The sequence below is a fragment of the Rana temporaria genome, chromosome 2 (genome assembly GCF_905171775.1).
Source record: "Rana temporaria chromosome 2, aRanTem1.1, whole genome shotgun sequence".
Taxonomy (NCBI): Eukaryota; Metazoa; Chordata; class Amphibia; order Anura; family Ranidae; genus Rana; species Rana temporaria.
Window position 1 is genome coordinate 414,312,845 of NC_053490.1, and position 21,960 is coordinate 414,334,804.

Sequence of the window (21,960 nt, forward strand, 5' to 3'; positions counted from 1 at the left end):
GTACCCAGTGTGAACCAGGGCTCATACGAGGATCAGCATTTCCCCCCCTGACAGGACCGGGAGCTGTGTGTTTACACACACAGCTCCCGGTCCCCGCCCTGTAACGAGCAATCGCAGGTGCCCGGCGGTGATCGCGCCCGCCGGGCATGCGCGCGGGACTCGGGGGCGCGTGCGCCCCTAGTAGCCTGCGAGAGAGCCGACGTAGAGCTACGGGCTCTCGCGCAGGGGAGCCAACCTGCCGCCGTAAAACGACGGCGGCATGTCGGCAAGTAGTTAAATACATGTTACTTTAACAGAGTTGAACAGCCCTCCGGACATAACCCTCCACCCTGCAGCATGCAGCCTCAGTTTTTTTTCTGCCTAGCAGAGGAGAAGGACGTATGGCTCCCTTTGGGCCCAGTGCCCTGAAGATATTTTTTGTTTTATTTTATTTTATTTTTGAGATTGTTCTATCAACTGCCGGCTGGGTGACAGGCTGGGGGGGTCCAGTCGGCCCAAGGTTGCTGGACTCTGGACGAATCCCATCTGCCAATCAATGTCCTGGAACTTTGGGTGATCAGGCTGTGCCTCTCCTCGTTGGCGAGGAGGTTACAAGGTCACCCAATCAGGATACATTCGGACAACGCCACGGCGGTGGCTTATGTCAACCATTAGGGGGGAACACAGAGCTCGACTGCAGCGTCCAAGGTCGCTCACATCCTGCGATGGGCGGAAAGAAACGTGCCGGCTCTGTTGGCCGTCTACATTCCGGGCGTAGAAAACTGGCAGGCAGACTACTTAAGTCGCCAGATGCTGGACCAGGGGAATGGTCATTGCACCCAGAGGTGTTTCAACTCCTTTGCAGGAGGTGGGGCACACCAGCCATGGATCTCCTGGCTTCTCGCCTCAATCGCAAGGTGTTGAGGTTCGTGGCCAGGTCCAGAGATCCCTGGGCAGACGCGTCAGACACTTTTGGTGGCCCTGTGGGGTCAGTATTGGCTACTTTATGCCTTTCCACCACTAAAGTTACTTCCTTGTCTGCTCCGCAAAGTGGAGATCGAGGGCATCCCGATGATTCTAATCGCTCCAGATTGGCCCTGTCATCCTTGGTACACCGTTCTCGTGCGCCTGAAGGTGGATGCACCCTGGCGGCTGCCGATGCGGGAGGACCTTCTGTCTCAAGGTCCCATACTTTATCCTGCTTTACAGTCGCTGGCTTTAACTGCATGGCTATGGAAAGCCAGGTGCTGAGGGACCGAGGTCTTTCCGACTCGGTCATCTCAACTGTGTTGAGGGCACGGAAGTCTTCTACCATTGCACCTGGAAGGCCTACATCTCTATGTGCGAAGAGATGGGATGGCGTCCACGGACGTATTCGGTTTCCAGGGTCCTGCTGTTTTTACAGCGTGGAGTAGATCAGAAACTTGCCTTAAGCACCATTAAGGGGCAGATTTCAGCCTTGGCTGTGTTCTTTCAACGGCCTTTGACGGCCCATTCTCTGGTGGGTACCTTTGTGCAGGGGGTTTGTCATGTACTTCTCCCTATTAAACCACCTCTTTCTCCATGGGACTTGGATCTGGTGCTCTCGGTTCTTTAGGAACCTCCCTTTGAAAACATCAGAGAGATTCCTCTCTTGACACTATGTCAGAAGGTGGCCTTTTTAGTGGCCATTACATCTGTCAGATGTGTTTCTGAATTGGCGGCCTTGTCTTGCAAGTCGCCATACTTGGTCCTCCATAAGGATAAGGCGGTGCTGCACACGCAGCCTTCCTTTCTTCCGAAGGTGGTTTTGGCCTTCCACCTTAACGAGGACATTGTATTTCCATCCTTGTGTCCTTGACTGGCGCATCCTTGAGAGGTTGAGCTTCATACTTTGGACATGGTACATGCCTTGCGGGTGTACCTGTCTGCTACGGCTCAGTTGCGGAAGTCTGACTCACTATTTGTGTCAGTGTCTGGTCCACAAAAGGGCCTGTCGGTCTCGTCGCCCACCATTTCTCTGTGGATCAGGCAGACTGTCATACAGGCCTATGCTCTTAAGGGTGCCCCCCTTTCCGGTCACGGCACATTCAACCAGGGCAATTGGTGCTTCCTGGGCTTTCTGACATCAAGCATCAAGCATCTGTCTCGCAGGTGTGCAAAGCGGCGACTTGGTCGTCAGTGCACACCTTCTCCAAATTTTACAAGGTTGTTGTTAGTGCATCTTCAGATGCTTTGTTCGGCTGCAAGGTTTTGCAGGCGGCTGTTTAAAGTTGCACCTCCTCCGTTGAGGAGCTCTGCTTGTTTTGGGGTGAAGTTCTTTGTTTTTTTTATACTGTTCCCAGCCCTTGTTTTTTTACACTGCTTGGGGACGTCCCATATGTCAAGACTTGTGAAGGCTGTGTCCGTCCATGTACGAAAAGAGAAAATAGGATTTTTTGTACTCACCGTAAAATCCTTTTCTCTGTCGTCCATGGATGGACACAGCCCCCACCCCTCCTTTTTAGGTTTGTACTGCTTGTTACGAGCTGAGGCTGCATGCTTCAGGGCGGAGGGTTATGTCTGGAGGGACCACCCCCTGGGTGGGGCTGTTCAACTCTGTTAAAAGAAACATGTATTTAAATATCTAACATGTTCTGCCTAGACCTCTCCTATGAACAGGAACATAACCCATATGTCAAGACTTGTGAAGGCTGTGTCCGTCCATGGATGACAGAGAAAATAATTTTATGGTGAGTACAAAAAATACTATACAGGATAAAAGTATTGAAGTCTCTGCGCTCCTTAGATGTAGTTGCTACAGAAATGTGTGTGCACACATTTTCCTGCTAAAGGGCCTTCAGTTTACAGAAGGCATTTAAAGAACAGGGATACCATCTGCATTGAGTTTGCTTGTTTTTCCCTGTGCTTGCGTGGATTTCCTTTGGTTACTTTAGTTCCTCCCACACTCCAAAGACATGCTGATAGGCTAATTGTCCCCTGTCTAAAATTACACTAGTATATGTGTTGGTCTAAAAATACTGCAGCCTCCTATGGCAAACCCTGGTAACACTTCATCAAGTGGCTAGTGCAGCTCTGGTATACTGTACATTTTTAGGCATGGAGCCAAAGGAAGAGTAAGGTTCCAAGGATGGAGGTGCACCAAACATTGTAATGCCGTCATAGCAGTAGGGGTGGGGGAGTGTTTAACTGTGGTGTAATATAATATATTACGAGTTGCCATGTTTCGAGGGTGTGCCCCCTTCTTCAGAGTGCATCATGCTCATTTGCAGGATATATAGGATTAACACACACAGTTGAGATCAGCATTAAGACTATAACAACATGTTTATTAGTGCTAAAAAAAAAAATCTGCATTAATACTACAATGATAACAAACAGTAAATACAAACAGGAAGTCTACACTTGGACTCATTTTCTTCCCATTATGGCATCATATATCTTTCCAGTAGTCCTGACTTGAATATCCCTGAAGCCAGAGTCTGTAAGGAGCTTTTTGTACTCAGATGGCATCCTCTCTTTGCCTTCTGTCAGTGTCAACATGTGAAGTGAGAACAGCTGGGTAATCAGAGGGCCACTTCTGTCTTCGTTTAAGAGGAGTTCAATTAGCAGAACTGCACCTCCTTTATAGAACAAATGGAACAATTTTTATTACTAACATGACAAGTAAAAAATTGAACATTTGATTAAAAAAAAGACAGGGAAAAAAATGTGTTGCTTGTAGCAAGAGAAAATATACCACCTGTTGTAGTGCAGATAAGGAAAAGAACAGAAACATTTGACTCATCTGGTGTTAACAGACATTTCCTTCCTTTTTCATAGTTTTTGATATGTTTAGTGCCTACATGTCAGCTGCCTGATCTTTTGGAACCCCTTCATCTTTTTTTTTGTGCATTAACACTCACATATTAAAATACATCTAAAGCCAAAAAATGTTTTTACATTGAATAGAATAAGAAAGGGGGCACATTAGGAGCCCACTTGAGTGGGATTGTGGCCATCACGGGGTTAATATGGTATCAGGTGCTGGTTTATGGGTTGTAGTTAGTCTATGTTTGCAGGTAATTCCTAGGTACTGTTCCTTTAATTCTGGGATCATCAGCCAGCCAATGGGATGCGACGGAAGCTTCTGGGAGCAGGAAAGGCTTTATAAGGACTGGCTGGGCTGGGAATCTCCCTCTTTTCCCTTGGCAGCAGCAGCTGAAGAACTTGGACTTCCTGGTTTGGCTGCCTCCTCTCTCTAAAGGTATGGAGTCTCTCTTTAAGAAACTTTTAGAGAAGGCAGGCAGCGAAGGGGGGGAAGAATGGCTCAAGCGCTGTTTAACTATGGGGGACATTGTCCCTGAAGAACAGACAGCCGGAGTGGAGACAGGCGCTGGGTTTATGTTACCCACTGAGCAGCAGGGAGAGAGTGCGTCTGCAAGTGAGGAGCCCCCTGTCAGAGCGCGGAGGAGTCAGCCTCCTGAGCGTACAAGGGAATCCCTACCAACTGAAGAGGAGGAGCGGAGGCGCGGCATGGGCGAGGAGGAAGATGGCGGGGGCGTTCCAGCAAGTGTGCGCCGTTCAGGACGGCAGAAGAGGAATCTTTCACAGTCACCTGCGAGGGGAAAAGCCAGGGGAGGCAGAGCAGCGCAGCCCAGTGCAAGCGTGGGGAGGGGGCGCCCGCTCCCCCCACGTCCACCCATTCAGCAACAGGTCCCTCTGAGGGGACAGGAGCAGCAAGTCTTACCTGTCAGGCTGGAGCTTGCAGCGTCTATGCAGAGAGGAGAACCCGGTCCAGCCGTCAATGCACAGCCTCAAGCAGTGGGTGAGTGTGCTCAGTTACAGGCTCTGAATGTTATTGTAGATTCACTGTCCTCTTTGGTTAGAACACTGACCCCTGCTGGTACTGTGGCTGCAAGTCCTGTTTCACATTTAATGTTTAACCCCATACTTACCTCACATTCCTCCACTGCTCCAATACATCAACCCCCCAATGTGTCTATGGCCCAGGGGAGTATGGCGGGGGAGGGTAATCCCCCTGGGAGGGTCAGCGTGCCAGAAGCATGCATGAAAGAGGTAATGCCCTGCGAAATGTCTCCCCTGGGGTTTCACCTGAGCATGTCAGTGAAGGATAAAATTTGGAAAGGGGAATTTATGGACATCTTATCCCTGTTACCCTCCCAGAAAGACTTTATGGCTAAAATGGAAAAGAATGAGAAACATGATGACGACAGACGCAGACCCATACCTAGGTCATTCAATAACTGGTTGCAAGCATTTTGCATTTTTGCAGGTGTTATGACAGAAAAATACCCGGAACGCAGTAGTGGTCTGTTCCAGCATGTGGATCATATATTGGAGGCTTACAAGAGCTTTGGTGGACTCGGATGGTTTTATTATGACGAGTCATTTAGGCAAAAATTGGCGGTCCACCCCTCGCTGCGTTGGGGTATGAAAGACGTGGGCCTGTGGCTAAATCTGTTGGCCCCTCAGAGGTCTGCCATGACAAAGCCAGCTGCGGTTCCCACTTCAGGCGCAGCTTTTAGGAAAGGGAGCTGTTTCGCGTTCAATGACAGCCAGTGCCGCTGGAATGCGGCTTGTAAATATAGACACGAGTGTTCATATTGCGCAGGGGCTCACCCTGCGGCCAAGTGTTTAAAGAAGTCGGCAAATGCTGCCAGTCAGAGTGCTAGGGATATTTTTCCAAAAAGCCTGCACGCCAGTGAGGCTGGAAATATATCCAGACCAGGTGACGGCGCAGTTCCTCAGTAGAGGTTTTGAGTTTGGTTTCCCCCTCCCTTCATTCTCAGGGGCCGGATGCACAGTAGTGGGCAATTTAAAATTGGCCAGTCAGTTTCCACAAATTGTGAGGGAAAAGGTTGAGAAAGAAATTGCAGAGGGTCGCATTGCAGGTCCTTTTGAGCACCCCCCCTTTGATGATTTCCGCATATCACCTCTAGGGGTGGTGCCCAAGAGGGAGCAGAATACGTATAGGATTATACACCATTTGTCCTTCCCTAAAGGCGATTCGCTTAACGACGAGATTGATGTGGAACTTTGCTCGGTTACGTATGCGACTTTTGAGGAGGCGATCGTTAAAATACGGCAGTGTGGTCCAGGTGCGTTACTGGCGAAAGCCGATATTAAATCGGCTTTTAGACTGTTGCCCATAGCCCCGGAGGCATTTAATTCTTTAGGTTTTTATTTTGACGGGGCCTATTTCTTTGATAGGTGTTTGCCCATGGGGTGTTCCGTATCATGCTCGTATTTTGAGGCGTTCTCGTCTTTCCTGCATTGGGTAGTTGGTTTTCGTTCAGGTAGTGGCAATATTGTCCACTACCTGGATGATTTCATGTTTATAGGACCACAGGATTCGGGGAGTTGTCAGGAGCTATTGCAGGCTTTTCAGGATATGGCGGCGCAGTTTGGCGTCCCGCTGGCGGAGGAGAAGACGTGTACACCGGTGACATCTCTGGAGTTCTTGGGCATATGTATAGACACGTGTAAGATGGAGTTTCATTTGCCGGAGGCAAAATTGGTGAAATTAAATTCTTTGCTAGCCTCCTTTCTGGCAAGAAAGAAAGTGCGACTCAAGGAGATGCAGTCGCTGCTAGGCGTCCTGGCTTTTGCTGGCAGGATCATGCCCGTTGGACGGATTTTTTCGCGTCGTTTGTACCTAGCGATTGCTGGCTTAAAGTCCCTGTTTGCCCACGTCAGGCTGACAACGTCGATTAAGGCAGATTTGATGGTCTGGGCACGTTTCCTGGAAACGTATAACGGCAGATCGTTTTTTCAGGAAGAATTTGTTGCGGCGCCAGATTTTAGGTTATTCACGGATGCGGCAGGGTCCAAGGGCTTTGCCGCGATATGGAGAACACACTGGTGCTGTGCAGCATGGCCAGAGTCTTGGGTGGTTCAGGAGGTCACAAGAAACATTGTCCTGTTAGAGTTGTTCCCGATTTTGGTGGCATTGACGTTGTGGGGAGCTCAGTTTGCAAACAAAAGGATTCTGGTGGAAACAGACAATAAAGGGGTCCTCTTTGCCATCAATTGCCTTTCGTCAAAGTCGTTGTTGGTGGTCAAGATTTTAAGACAGGTTGTTTTTCTTTGCTTACACTTTAATGTTTGGCTAAAAGCCAAGCACACACCGGGAGTGCAAAATAATCTTGCCGATGCGTTATCTCGGTTTCAGATGGACCGTTTTCGTCAGCTGCTTCCGGAGGCAGATGTGGAAGGGATGCGTTGCCCGGAATTTTTGTGGGACCTAATCTGGACATAGTTTCAAGAGCAATACAGGGCTCGGTGGCACCAAAGACGTGGTTGTGCTATGCTGCTTCTTGGAAGAGCTGGCTGTCCTTTGCAGAAGATTTAGGAGTTAGTGACGGCCGCCCGTCCGAGGGGTCATTATTAGCGTTTGTGGCTTCCCTTATGGAGCAAAGTTTGTCTTTCAGCCATATATCAAAAACCTTAGCAGGAATTTCCTTTTTTTGCCGACTGCGGGGTTTTGCGCCGTGCACAGCTTTCTTCTCAGTGAAACAGGCCTTGAAAGGGTATAAAAGGGTTAATTTTGTCCCGGATGACAGAAGGCCGATTTCACTCGACCTTTTGGGAAAGTTGTGCGAGATAGCGTCGTCCGTTTGTTTTTCGGTTTTCGAGTCCATACTTTTTAGAACGGCGTTCGTGCTTGCTTTTCATGGGGCTCTACGCATATCAGAGCTAATCCCTAAATCTAAACTGGGTGGGTCGGGTATTTTAGTCGACCACGTAACGGTAGATACCTCGGGAATTCAGTTATGGATAAGTCGTTCTAAGACCGACGCGTTGGGTAAAGGTGCGAGGATTCGGTTGGCAGCTCAGGGCGTTAAATCTGTCTGCCCCGTAGATGCGGTGACTCGTTTTTTGGTCGTCAGGCCCCCAGTTCCAGGGTTATTTTTGGTGCACCAGAATGGAGGGCCGCTTACCAAATATCAATTTGATGCGGTATTACGCAAATGCCTGCTAAAGTTGGGTTTGCAAAATATGAGGATATCCTCCCACTCATTTAGAATTGGTGCTGCATCAGAAGCGGCCCGGAGAGGAGTATGTGAGTCAGACATTAAAGACATGGGGAGGTGGAAATCAAATTGTTTTAAAGTTTACGTTCGTCCTAACCTGTTTATTTAAATTTCAGGTCAGCCCTGCACAATTTGGATTCTGGGACATTCCTACATTCACTGGGCGCATAAGAGAGCGGCCTTGCGTAGGTATTCAACGAATTTATCGCTTTGTCCGGAATCATTCCAGGTTTTTTGGAAAGGTGTGCGGGGACTTCAGTGGCACCAACTTTACTTTCACTTAAGTGGGCTTAGTCAGCGTTGGCCTAAGCCGGATGTATTATTAGTTCATGCAGGTGGGAACGATTTGGGCAAAGTAAGGACTTTGGATTTGCTATTTTTGATCCAAAGGGATCTGCAGCGGTTTTCACTAGCCTCTCCAGGCACTATTTTAATTTTCTCAGAAATCATTCCACGCTTCTCTTGGCTCTCCTCTCCGCAGAGGAGGGCCATGGAGAAGATGAGGAAGCGGATAAATCGGGCCATGTACAAGTTCATGCCACAAATTGGTGGTTTGTCTTACAGGCACGTTGATTTAGAGGGGGGCTTTACCGGGTTATACAGGCAGGATGGCGTCCACCTCTCGGACGTGGGTATCGATATTTTTAATTTGGGATTGCAGTATGGAATTGAGCAGGCCGCGGAGGTGGGGTGGGGCCGGGCATGATGCTCATACCCGGCTTGTGGGACGTGATATGTCAATTAACGATTTAAATACTGCTCGAGTTACAAAAACTGAGCAGTTGCACATATTTTGGTTTTGCTTGATTAATGGCAAATTTTTGATATTTGAAGTTATGAATTAAAATGATTTTGTTGAATTTAAAATGCTTTGTGTTTAAACCAATAAAGTTACCGCGGCCTTTATTCGCCAATGGTGGGTCAGTGTGTTTATTTGCTATGGTGCCTGGAGTAAGGTTGTTGGGTAAAGAGTATGGCCTACAGTCCCATAAGAAAGGGGGCACATTAGGAGCCCACTTGAGTGGGATTGTGGCCATCACGGGGTTAATATGGTATCAGGTGCTGGTTTATGGGTTGTAGTTAGTCTATGTTTGCAGGTAATTCCTAGGTACTGTTCCTTTAATTCTGGGATCATCAGCCAGCCAATGGGATGCGACGGAAGCTTCTGGGAGCAGGAAAGGCTTTATAAGGACTGGCTGGGCTGGGAATCTCCCTCTTTTCCCTTGGCAGCAGCAGCTGAAGAACTCCCTCCCTCCTCCCCTGTCGCGGTAAATTTTATGTGGTAGGCGTCACCTTGGGAGTCCAAGGGGGACGTGATATGTCAATTAATGATTTAAATACTGCTCGAGTTACAAAAACTGAGCAGTTGCACATATTTTGGTTTTGCTTGATTAATGGCAAATTTTTGATATTTGAAGTTATGAATTAAAATGATTTTGTTGAATTTAAAATGCTTTGTGTTTAAACCAATAAAGTTACCGCGGCCTTTATTCGCCAATGGTGGGTCAGTGTGTTTATTTGCTATGGTGCCTGGAGTAAGGTTGTTGGGTAAAGAGTATGGCCTACAGTCCCATAAGCATAGCTCCCACCAGTCCCTGATATGGAGGGACTGTTCCTCTTTCGGCAAAAAATCCCTCTGCCCCTCTTTCCTGCTCATTTGTCACTCATTGGCCTTTACAAAAAAATATTCCAATATATCTATCAAAAAGTGTCTAACAGCACTAAACCTTTCCAATTTCTAAATTGTACCATTTGTGAATTTTAAAAGCCAGTATAAAGGGATAGACATGGTAAACAAATCATTTGTTTGTGTATTCATTATCCATCCATAGAGGTGTGGCAGGGGTATGTCCGTTGCCTACATACACCTTGCCAATCTCAAAAGGTTGGGAGGTATACATATACATATACATATGTATACATATTCATTCCAGAGCCAGGTACAGTGTTACAATGATCAGTCAATAATAGGTGTGAACTTGCATCTATGTAACTCAAACATACTACTAGTATATGTATTTTATTAAATCTCGTGTATAAGGTATTAGTGGTACATATTACCTATCTTTATTTCTTATGGTCAGTGCTAAAATAGAAAAATAAATAAATTAAACAGTTTAATAGAAAATATTTCATATAAAGTATATATTTAGTCATTTTTTTCTTTTAGGCAGCAAGTATACCAATTATCTTTGATAAGTTCCAATTTGCATATTCTAGGCGTAAATCCACGTACACGCCCCTAGCGGCCAGCGTAAATATGCAGCTAAGATACGACGGCGTAGGAGACTTACGCCGGTCGTATCTTAGCAACATTTAAGCATATCTCAGTTTGAGAATACGCTTAAAGATATGACGGCGCAGATTCGGACTTACGACGGCGTATCTACTGATACGCCCTCGTAAATCTTACTGAATCTGGCTAATTAATTTTAGGCAATTTTTTTTTTTCCTTTAGTGACCCTTTAACCCCCCTGGCGGTATTCCAGAGTCTGACTCGAGGTGAGATTTTTGGGCTACGATCGGTAACCCCCGAGTCAGACTCGGGCTCGCCTCGCTGAATCCACAGGCTTGGTTTACTTACCTTGTCCCTGGATCCAACAATGCCACCGCGCTGTGTGAGCGAGCGGGACCTCGCTCGATTCACACAGTGCCTCTGTGTGCCGCCGATCTCCGTTCCCTGCGACGTTATGACGCACGGGAGTGGAGAACGGCGCCAAATTCAAAAAGGTAAACAAACACAATACATACAGTATACTGTAATCTTATAGATTACAGTACTGTATGTAAAAAATACACACCCCCCTTGTCCCTAGTGGTCTGCCCAGTGCCCTACATGTACTTTTATATAATAAAAACTGTTCTTTCTCCCTGCAAACTGTAGATTGTCCATAGCAACCAAAAGTGTCCCTTTATGTCAAAAATGGTTTTAGAGCAGCTAGAAAACAGCGATAATAAATTATAATCACTTGCAGAATTGTGCGATAGCGATTTGTGGGGAAATTCGTCATAAAAAAATAAAAGTAATGACAGCGACAATTCTGCAACTGAGCAAATTTCAGTGATTTCGAGTTGATTACATTATTGAATAATTTTATTATAATTATATTATTATTTGTTATAATTATTTATAATTATTTATTATATTATAATTTATAATTTTGTTTTAAAAAAAAATTCATACCCGGGATGCCTACTAGACTCTTGTTTGGTCAGATTTAAGTCAGTTATTCCTAAGAATTACAGGCCTACAGTATAAAACGCCAAATTTCCTTGCAAATAATGGTACCGCTTTCAGCACCTTTTTTCTGAAAGAATCGTACCGCCAGGGAGGTTAAGCTGCAATCTACAAACACAAGTGAATGACACAACGCTGTGTAACTCATCAGTTATCAGACAGATATGTCTGACATTTCAATAACAGTGATACGAATGGCAGGCAATGCATAAACAAAGAATGTATATACAGTTGTGTGAAAATGTGTTGGCCCCCTTCCTAATTTTTCATTGTTTTGGATGTTTGTCACACTTTAATGTTTCAGATCATCAAACAAATTTAAATATTAGTCAAAGATAACATAAGTAAACACAACATGCAGTTTTTAAAGGAATTTTTTTTATTATTAAGAGAAAGCAAAATCCAAACCCACATGGCCCTGTGTGAAAAAGTGTTTGCTCCCTAAACCTAATAACTGGTTGGGCCACCCTTAGCAGCAAGAACTGCCATCAAGCGTTTGCGATACCTTGCAATGAGTCTGTTACAGCGCTGTGCAGGAATTTTGGTCCACTCATCTTTTCAGAATTGTTGTAATTTAGCCACATTGGAAGGTTTTCGAGCATGAACTGCCTTTTTAAGGTCACGCCACAGCATCTTAATAAGATTCAGGACAGGACTTTGACTAGGCCACTCAAGTCTTAATTTTGTTTTACTTCAGGCATTCAGAGGTGGACTTGCTGGTGTGTTTTGGATCATTGTCCTGCTGCAGAACACAAGTTTGCTTCAGCTTGAGGTCATGAACAGATGGCTGCACATTATCCTTCAGGATTTTTTGGTAGACAGCAGAATTCATGGTTCCATTTATCACAGCAAGTCAGTCCACAGAGTATTTTCCCAAAGGTCTTGGGAATCATCAAGATGTTTTCTGGCATAACGCAGACAAGCTTTTATGTTATTTTTGCTCAGCAGCGGCTTTCGTCTTGGAACTCTGCCATGCAGGCCATTTTTGGGCAGTCTCTTTCTTATGGTGGAGTCATGAACACTGACCTGAACTGAGTCAAGTGAGGCCTGCAGTTCTTTGGATGTTGTTGTGGGGTCTTTTGTGACCTCTTGAATGAGTCATTGCTGCACCCTTAGGGTAATTTTGGTTGGCCGCCCAATCCTGGGAAGGTTCACCACTGTTCCATGTGTTTGCCATTTGTGAATAATGGCTCTCACTGTGGTTCACTGAAGTCCCAAAGCTTTTAAATGGCTTTATAACCTTTTCCAGACTGAGAGATCTCAATTACTTTCTTTCTCATTTGTTCCTGAATTTCTTTGGATCTCGGCATGATGTGTAGCTTTTGAAGGATCGCTTGGTCTACTTCACTTTGTCAGTCAGGTCTTATTTAAGTGATTTCTTGATTGCGAACAGGTGTGGCAGTAATCAGGCCTGGGTGTGGCTAGAGAAATTTAACTCAGGTGTGATAAACCAGAGTAAAGTTATGTTTTAACAGGGGGAGCAAACAATTTTTCACACAGGGCCATGTGAGTTTGGATTTTATTTTACCTTAATAATAAAAAACCTTGCTCTAAAATCTGCATGCTGTGTTTACTTGTTTTATCTTTGACTAATATTTAAATTTGTTTGATGATCTTAAACATTAAAGTGTGACAAACATGCAAAACAATGAAAAATCAGGAAGTGGGCCAAAACTTTTCCACGCAACTGTGTAATATATACATATATTTCCTGGCTCAGCCTCAGGACAGCACAACCTCAGGTCAACCCCACCCCTTTAACCACCGTATAGGACACCCCTGTATAGACAGATAAAAAGACAGGCAGTACCTGGTGCAGATGTTTCTTATTCTATCCTTGCTCCAGACATTCCTGTACTGCCTGCTGTGAGTCCCTGTGGTGGAAAGTGTGTTGAGTCCACCCCTTTAACCACCGTATAGGACACCCCTGTATAGACAGATAAAAAGGCAGGCAGTACCTGGTGCAGATGTTTCTTATTCTATCCTTGCTCCAGACATTCCTGTACTGCCTGCTGTGAGTCCCTGTGGTGGAAAGTGTGTGAGTCCCTTTGTTGAGGGAAAATCCCTCTGATGGGGGCTCTCCTGGTGCCATAGTATGGCACAGGCTAAATGCCCTAAGTCGCCCTAGAAAGCCGCCATCCTGGGCTTCAGTTTTCATTTTTTCCTTTAGCCTTGGCTAGGTGAGACGTCCCTATTCCCCTCCATGTGGTTTCCGGCGTGCGTGTCAGGCTGGCCGGGCGCTGGGTAGTGATCTCAGCTGGGTGCTTTGTAACCCCCCTTCCCCTGTGTTCCACTAAGCCTGGCGCAAGTTGATGAAGTCACTGCCTGCTTCCGGATTTGTCGCGGTTGTGATTGGCTCTCCAGTCCGCTGCTTCTGATTGGCAGACACGGTGGGTGGGGGATTTAAACTTCGGCTGGTAGGAATCACATTGTGGCTGTCAAGACATTAGACTGGGTGCTCTGGCTGGTAAGCTGAGCATTGAAGCAGCCTACTTTGTGTCTTTCCTGCCTGCCTTGCTCGTGATTCATGTTTCCTTGCTTTTTTTCCCCTGCAGCCTGCTGACAATCCCTAGAAAATATCTGACTTGCTAACAGTCTTGCCTAGCTGGTAAGTGTCAGATTTATTTATAAAAAATATATATATAGTAAAAAAAAAAAAAAAGTATTAGGGGGGAAAAAAATAAGAAAGAAAAATAGAATAAATAAATAGGAAATAAAGTAGTAATAGATGACGTTATGTTCCTATGCAGGAGGCACTGAAAACTGCGGAAAAGGAAATTTGCCTCTAGCACGGGTTAGCTATTTACGGTTTTGCTAATGGTTCCTCCTTATTGCAGGGGGAGAGGTCCTTCACTCAGGAGCCACAAAAGAGCAATTTCTTCCTCTAGTGATCATCGCTCTCCTACTCGGGCCTCCCACTCCTAAGCAAAATCAAAATGCAACCATATCCAGCGCAGCCCATCAGCAGACTCTGCAGGCCCATCTTCCAGGCCGCATCGACCATCCTCTGGTCATGGCCCAACTGCTTCGGAGGATACGTTCGCCAATACATGTTGGGCTTGCAGTGCGGTCCCGTTACCGGGTGAATGCCTGTGAGGGCTATGCTTCAAGGACGATTCCCAGGGCCAGATGGGCAATGAGGATATCAAGTTATACATTAGGAAAGCAGTGAAAGAAGGGGTGAAAGCCATGTTACCAGGCCCTTTCAGTGGTAGGAAGAGCTAATCGCCTAAGGAGAAGGAAAGAAGACTATCCAGAACCTGGGGCCATTCGTTCTGACTCAGAGTTTGGTCAGGATGCCTTAGAGGCTTATTCGTTTGAATTTTCCCTGGTACCCTCATTCATATCAGTGGTCAAACAGGCCATCGAGTGGGAGAAGGACTCTTCAAGCACACAGGAGTAGAGAAAGTATTATCTGAATTTAAAGAGTTCCCAAAATGTCCTTTTATAGTGGAAATTAAAGAGTAAATGGAGGAAGAGTGGTCCAGGCCGGATAAAAGACCAGCACTACAGAATAGAATCAACAAGTTGTATCCATTCCGCCCTTCGGACGTGGAGCCGCGGGATACCCCTCCTAAAGTGGATGTGGCTTTACAGCTTCTTGCAAGGCCTATCACCCTACCACTGGAAGAAACAGTGTCTTTTAAAGATTTGATGGAGCAGAAAACTGACTTAGATGGAGCAGAACTGAAAAAGACCTTGACCACTGCGGGTGCTGCCTACAGGCTGGCAGAAGCCCTGACCTCAATCGCCACGGCTGTTAGGGTCTGGGCTTCAAATATTGAGTCCGCGTTAGATTCCCGGGCATCGGAAGAACAGTTCTCAACAGATCTTCCAGGCTTGAAATTATAAGCTGAATTCATAGCGGAGGCAGCAGTGGACTTGGTCAGGTTCACCTCCCGCATCATGGCCCACTCAGTCATGGCTAGGCAGGCTCTTTGGCTCAAGCATTGGTCTGCAGAATATGCCTCAAAACAGGCTTTATGTTGCATCCCTTTCTCGGAGAACACTCTCTTTGGTAAAATGCTAGAAGAGGAAATTTGCCAGGTGACTGAAGGGAAGTCTGATTTTTTTCCCCAGGAACGTCGTCCACAGTCGTTTTGGACAAATAGAAGACCCGGGATTAGTTCAAGGAGGCCAGGTTCTATCGGTCAGGTAGAGAGTTTTCGCGCTTTTCATGGCGACCTCGTGGCACCTTTCCCGATAACTCCAAGTCGAAGGCTCCTCAAGCTCCAAAGTACACAGCAAAGTTCTTTTGAAGGGTGGCCCATCCAGAGACCGCCAGTAGGGGCAATACTGACCATCTACAGTGGTATTTGGGCAGAGAGGATAACAGATTCCTGGGTCCTGGAAGTAGTTTGGAATGGCCTTTGTCTTCAGTTTCAAGGTTCTCCTCCAAGGGGTCTCTTTGTTTCAACAAGAATTCCCACTTTAGCAGATAAGCAGGTGTCACTGGAGGCTTACATCACAGAGTTACTAGCTCTTCACGCTATTGTACCAGTGTCGGAGGATGAGCAGGGTTAGGCAGTGTACCTCCCTCTTTTTCTCCTCCAGAAAGTATCAGGAAAATGGCGTCCTGTCTTAGATTTAAGGTCTCTCAGAAGCCACAACCATTCTGGATGGAGTCTCTCAAAACTATTTCAGCAATAATTTGTCGGGGTGACTGGGTGGTTTCAGTGGACCTCGAAAATGTGTATTTCCATATTCCAGTGGTCGATGTTCATCAATGCTTTCTGAGTTTTTTTTTACGCGGGCAACCACTTTCAATTCAGATGCCTTCCCTTTGGGCACAGCTCGGCGCCAAGGATGTTTACAAAAGTTCTAGTAACGGTAATTGCCTATCTTCGACAGGAATAAGAGGAATAAGAGTATTCCATTACTTGGACGATGTCCTGGTCCTTGCTCGTTCTGAAGATCTTTTGCTACGACACCGAGATCAAGTTCTTAACAATTTAACGCAATTCGGACAGATGATAAACATGGCAAAGAGCCAGCTCACTCCGTGCCAAACCTTGGTTTATTTAGGCATGACTTTTGACACGCTCCAGTACAAAGTGCTTCTTCCAGAAGACAAGATAACCTGCGTTTAAGCAGAAACCTTGGAGATGATGGCCTCTCCTATGATCACGTTACACAGAGGGATGAGTTTTTTTAGGGAGCCTGACGGCCTGTATCCTGGCAGTTTAATGGGCACAATGGCACAAAAGGAGATTGCAATTCAGTCTGTTCAGCTAGTGGAGCTGTAGTTTGCTACATCAGAGAATACACCTTCCAGCCTTTATTCGCAACAACCTACAGTGGTGGAGCAGAGGAGACAACCTAGCCCGGGGCAGGCCCATCAACCCTGGGGGCTGGGTCACGATCACTTCAGATGGGAGTCTCCGGGGTTGGGGTGCTTACTGCCAGGGTTAGCATGCTCAGGGCAGATGGCCTCCTCAGGTTCCCTGTTCGTCAAACATGCAAGTTTTCAGCAGCTAGGGAAGCTCTAAAGGTTTTTCTTCCCATCATTCAAGGCAAGAGGGTCAAACTGCTATTGGACAACAAGATGGCTGTTTCTTCTGTCATGAAACAGGGAGGAACAAGAACTCTGATCCTCCGGTCATTACTGAAGATCATGGAAGAGAAGGTCTTGGCAATAGGAATTGCTCCATTCTGGCCAAGGAGGCCATGGTTCACCCTCCTCTGTCACCTGGCGATATGCCACCAGTCAAATTGCCCCAGAACCAGGACCTACTCATTCAGCACGGCCAGTTTCACCCCAATCCAGCCCGCCTAGCTTTGACTGCATGGCTTTTGAAAGGGACAGGCTGAACAGTCTAAATCTGTCTGAGTCAGTGGTGTCAACCCTACTTACAGCAAGAAAACGTTCTACTAAAGCCATCTATCACCGCGTTTGGAGGAGATTTGAGTCTTTTTCCACCCAACAGGGTTTTCATTCCAGTCCCCCTCGGTGGCAAATGTAATGTCTTTTCTTCAGTCCGGTCTGGACGCTGGCCTCAGCTGCAATATCATAAAAGTGAAAGTCTCGGCGATGTCAGCATTAACCGAGGTTCCTTGGGCTAAAGATCAGCTTGTTATCAGGTTCCCCAAAGCGGCCATCAAGATTCAGCCCTGGTTCGTTCCATATTTCCTAGGTGTGATCTACTGAAGGGGTTACTAAAGACACAATTTTTTCCGGATTCAACCAGCTCTTTATATTTTCTGACTTTGAAGAGTTTGCGATATTGCCGAATTTTCCTTTAAAGAACCATAGCATGAGGAGGAAGCATAATGCGCACACCTCCCCGCTGGCCCTGTATCTGGTGGTGACAACATTGCTGCTGTGCTCCTGCGTTCCTGTCCTCCGTCCCTGACTGCCGCGAGCGCTGGGTTCCACCACCATCACTGGAACAAGGGATGATACACGGACACTTCCATTGACATCGGGCACCCGGCAGCCCACCCCCCAGGACAGTGCGGATGATAACATTACCAGATATGCCCATCTTTATTGCTCGTTTGTGAGTGTTTTTATTATTTTATTTTTTTTAAACAGTTTAATTGCTACGCTTAGAAGGCACCCTTTTTTGTCCAAACCTGCATTTAAGTGATTGGGATAAGGTGAAAGGCATCCTGTGGTTGTACCTTCTCCTGTCACTGACAGCTATAATACACTGTGGAAAAGGAATGGCTTCTAATTTTTACAAATATTTTTTTAATTCTGTACAGCTGTTAATTTTATTGAGACACCATAAATAGTATTTATTTATTTATTTTACAGACAGGGCTGTTGCTTTTACTGAAATAGCTTTGATATGCAATATGATATGTAATCAGTTTAGATACCAGCAGCTTTGCAGGAATTTTCTTAATAGAAAGGGTAAAGCCATATTTACTTTAGTTTAGCAATGACAGACCATTTTATTCTATGAATTGTGGTTCGTAAAACAGTTACAAGACACTTTCTGAATTGCCATCATTATACAAACTATGAGCTTACCTGGTCTGCAGGACTGGTAAATCTTTTTCAGCAGCTGCAGGCATTTCTCGTCTGTCCAGTCATGGATAATCTTGGCCAAAATATATAGGTCTGCCTCAGGAATGGCATCTTTAAAGAAATCTCCTTCAGTTAAATAATAAGATAAAAATACATTGTCAAATAATATCAAAGCAGAAAATATATACATATATATTTTGGATACAAACTTTTATTAAATGCATCCCGAAAAATACATATCATAATGTTACAGCAGACATCCTTTGGATACAAAGGCAGTATAACAAATACAAAACATCAGTATACAGTATATCTGCCATTTAACAAAGAAAACAAATATATCAAAATTATTCACGGTGGAGTGCGCATGCGCACGGTGACCGGAGCAGACATGCTGTGACCGAGCTCCGCACACCGCCGACAAAACCAAAGCGATATTTAGCGCAGGAGGACCGGGAGGCATCCCACGATCGACAGCGGGTCACGGCTAGACTGTCATGCTGCATCGGACCTCGGGGCAAACGAAAAAGCGGCAATACAAGCGCCGGAATCAGCAGGGATCGGTGCGGCCCCCTCCTCCAGGTCAGACTCCCTCACCCAAGATGGCGCCGGGTAAGCCAGAGACACGCGGCCAGCTCAGTAAGCAGACCCGCTCATCACAGGCTGCAGAAACGGCTGCCAGGGAGGACATACGAGACCCTTTTTCCTCACAGTCTTCAGGAGATCAGGTTGGGGACCCCCGAGGTGAGTGCCTCTCCCTGTCATCGTCCCCTAGGTCTCCCCAGGATCCATTAGAGCACGCTGGCTCCCCTAGTTCATCCATGGATAGGAACATGGCTGAGCTGGCTGATGCCATGTTCAGCCGGGCGGACCAGGCCAGCCCTGCTCAGGGCGAATCCTCGCCTCCACCTGTTCCTTATGCAGGGGATGCGGTGCTGCTGGCCCGTTTCTCCTCAATGCTACAGCAGGAACTTTCTAAAGCATGCTTGATTATAACCACGGACATTAAGCAGGACATACAAAGTTTTGGGCTCAGGCTGGACACTATAGAGAATAAGGTGGAGGGATCTGTAGCCAGGATTAATCAAAATACCAGGATGGTTACTGAACTTCAGGAGCGACTAAATGAGGCCCACTTAAAGATTGAAGACCTGGAAAACCGTTCTCGCCGCTATAATGTGCGGGTACGTGGCCTACCGGAGAGTCACACGGATCTGGAGGACGCTATGCAGGCCCTCATGAGGGAACTCATTCCGGACGTTTCACCCCATCAGCTGGAGATTGACAGAGTCCATAGGGCCCTGACGGCCCCTAGGTCGGATGGGCTTCCACGTGACATAATAATGAAACCGCATTATTATAAGATAAAAGAAAAAATGATGACGGCGTCCAGGAATCGCCAGGATTTGCTGCTGTTTGGGACTCCTATCCAGTTGTTTGCTGATCTGGCCCCCTCCACAGTGCAAAAACGCCGTAATATGAAGCCCCTTTTGCAACAGTTGTTGAACCGCCAGATAAAATACCGATGGTCTTTTCCGTTTCGGCTGTCCTTTTCCTATAAGGGCAAGCCATACTCCTTCACGACCTTCCATGATGGAGAGGGTCTGCTGCGGGAGTTGGGCATCATCTCGAGAGACCAGCCTGCCCCTTCTTCTTCGGATCAGATGGACCGCCCCTTGTCCCCGATCTGGCATACTCAACACTCTGGTCGGAGAAAGAAGGCCACATCGCCACCTACTTGAACAGTCACAGCCCCCCTTCCCTTTTTGTTATTTTTGTTATTTTTTTTTTTTTGGAAGGGGATTGCTCTCCCATTCTGGTTTTCCTCCCCCCCTTGAGTTCTGACAATGGGACTTGTCTCTAGAGGGGTCGCACAGAGGCCCGCACTGGGGGGGGTGGAGGGGTGGAGGGCCCCGACTGTTTCGGTTATTGTTAATTTGCCAAGGTTCGGCTTAGCCGATATATCTATCTTTTTTTGATTTTATTTGTTTTGGTCAGTATTCCTGTTTTGTGCCTACTGTTCTATAGTTACCGGGTCAGCTGTACTGTTACCTGCTGTGATGGGGTGGCCCGGCTTGCCGACGACCCCCCCGGGATACCGGGGGGCGGCGGCGGCGCGGGCTAACCCTCGGTGAATTTTCTCACTAATGGGGATGTTACTATGCTTGTCAGGCCTCCTCTGGACTCAAAGCGAGCACGGTTTGAGTCGGGGTGGACCCGTGAGCCACTCGAGTGACCTTGCCCCTGTCTTAGGATGGGAGCAACCTCACGACTGATTCCCCGGGATCATTGCCCGGGAGGGGATTCGTCCCGTTGTTCACTTTGTTTAGCAAACATGTCGTTATCAAGTTTAGGCATTTGGCCTTTTTATTGTCTATTACTTCTCATTTTTCCTTTTTCTTTTTTGCTTTTCTTTCCTTTGCTCTTGACCTCGTGCTCTGACCCTGCCTTGATCCTATGGACTCCTGGAGTGACCTTGCCCTTCCTCTACCGGAGCTGGGGAGCTCTGCATCAAAGCCAAGGTGAGTGTGCTCTGCCAAACCGCGATGACGACTGATTTTTCCACAAAATACTCCATAATAACACACAATGTACAGGGTTTTAATTCTCCCCCTAAGCGAGCTAAGGCGTTTCACTACTATTATAAACAGAAGGTGGATATACTGCTGTTGCAGGAGACCCACTTCTCCAGGACCTCGACTCCGAGATATCTCAGTGCCCAATACCCCCAGTTCTACCTCTCTTCTGCTACGGAAAAGAAACGGGGAGTAGCTATCTGCTTTTCACGTAAGGTCCCCTTTACTCCCATCACGGTAGTTAAAGATAAAGAGGGTAGATACCTGATGACAGTGGGACGAATTAATGACCAACTGACCTCCATAATCTCCTACTATACTCCCAACTCGGGACAGCTAGAATTTTTTCGCGATATGTTGGCGATACTTCTCCCAAAGGCACAGGGTCAAGTAATTATGGGTGGGGACAGCAACTTGCCTCTAGACCAAACGCTAGATAAATCATCTCCCAGAAAGTCCCTATTTAAATATACACCTAAAAATAGTAGTAAATTTGCCCGACTGTTACATAGCAATGATCTAATTGACGCCTGGCGCGAGGATAATCCCTCTGTGCGCGATTACACCCATTATTCACATGTACATAAAACCTACTCCCGGATAGATCATGTTTTTATAACTTCCTCACTGATCCCTTTCGTGACCTCGGTTAAAATTATGGTTACTCCATGGTCAGATCATGCGCCGGTGCGATTGTCCCTTTCGGATCTTTGGAAGAAACCATGTCCATCCCCGTGGAGGCTAAATGTGTCTTTGTTAAACGACCCAACTATTCTGACAGGGATAGAAAAGGAGTTGCGCATGTTTTTTCGCGAAAATTCGCCATCGGCCACGTCCCCTATTATCAATTGGGCAGCGCATAAGGCCACCGTCCGCGGGAAACTCATACAGGTAGCCGCAACTTTGAAGCGCAACCGCGAACACACAATCACACAACTGGAAACTGATTTGACCACTCTCCTAGCGGAGCAAAGGGCATCGCCGCTGATTGACATTAGGCACAAAATTGACACGGCCAGGCTGTCATTGAACTTAAGCCTCACCACACAAGCTGAAAAGCGACTACGATGGTCACGACATAGATACTATACGTTGGGGGACAAGCCTACCACTCTTTTAGCAAGAAAATTAACCCCTCGCCCTAGTGCACCTGCCCTACCTAAACTTAGATTAAAC

The 21,960-nt window shown here is 46.6% G+C and overlaps 1 protein-coding gene across 3 annotated transcripts in view; it reads right to left on the reverse strand.

Annotated features, from left to right (window-relative positions):
* ASMT (acetylserotonin O-methyltransferase) overlaps positions 1-21,960 on the reverse strand; it is a 165,761-nt gene that overhangs the window by 60,561 nt on the left and 83,240 nt on the right. For 2 of the 3 annotated variants that reach the window (XM_040338186.1, XM_040338183.1), the window contains 2 exons: positions 18,212-18,334; positions 3,267-3,581 (listed from right to left, as the gene is read on the reverse strand). The exons of the other annotated variant lie outside the window; for it this stretch is intronic. In XM_040338186.1, the coding sequence (XP_040194120.1) occupies positions 3,370-3,581; positions 18,212-18,334 (335 nt within the window). In that variant the 3' untranslated portion in view covers positions 3,267-3,369. Of the gene's footprint in view, positions 1-3,266; positions 3,582-18,211; positions 18,335-21,960 lie in introns of those variants that run through there. 3 annotated transcript variants of the gene reach the window in all.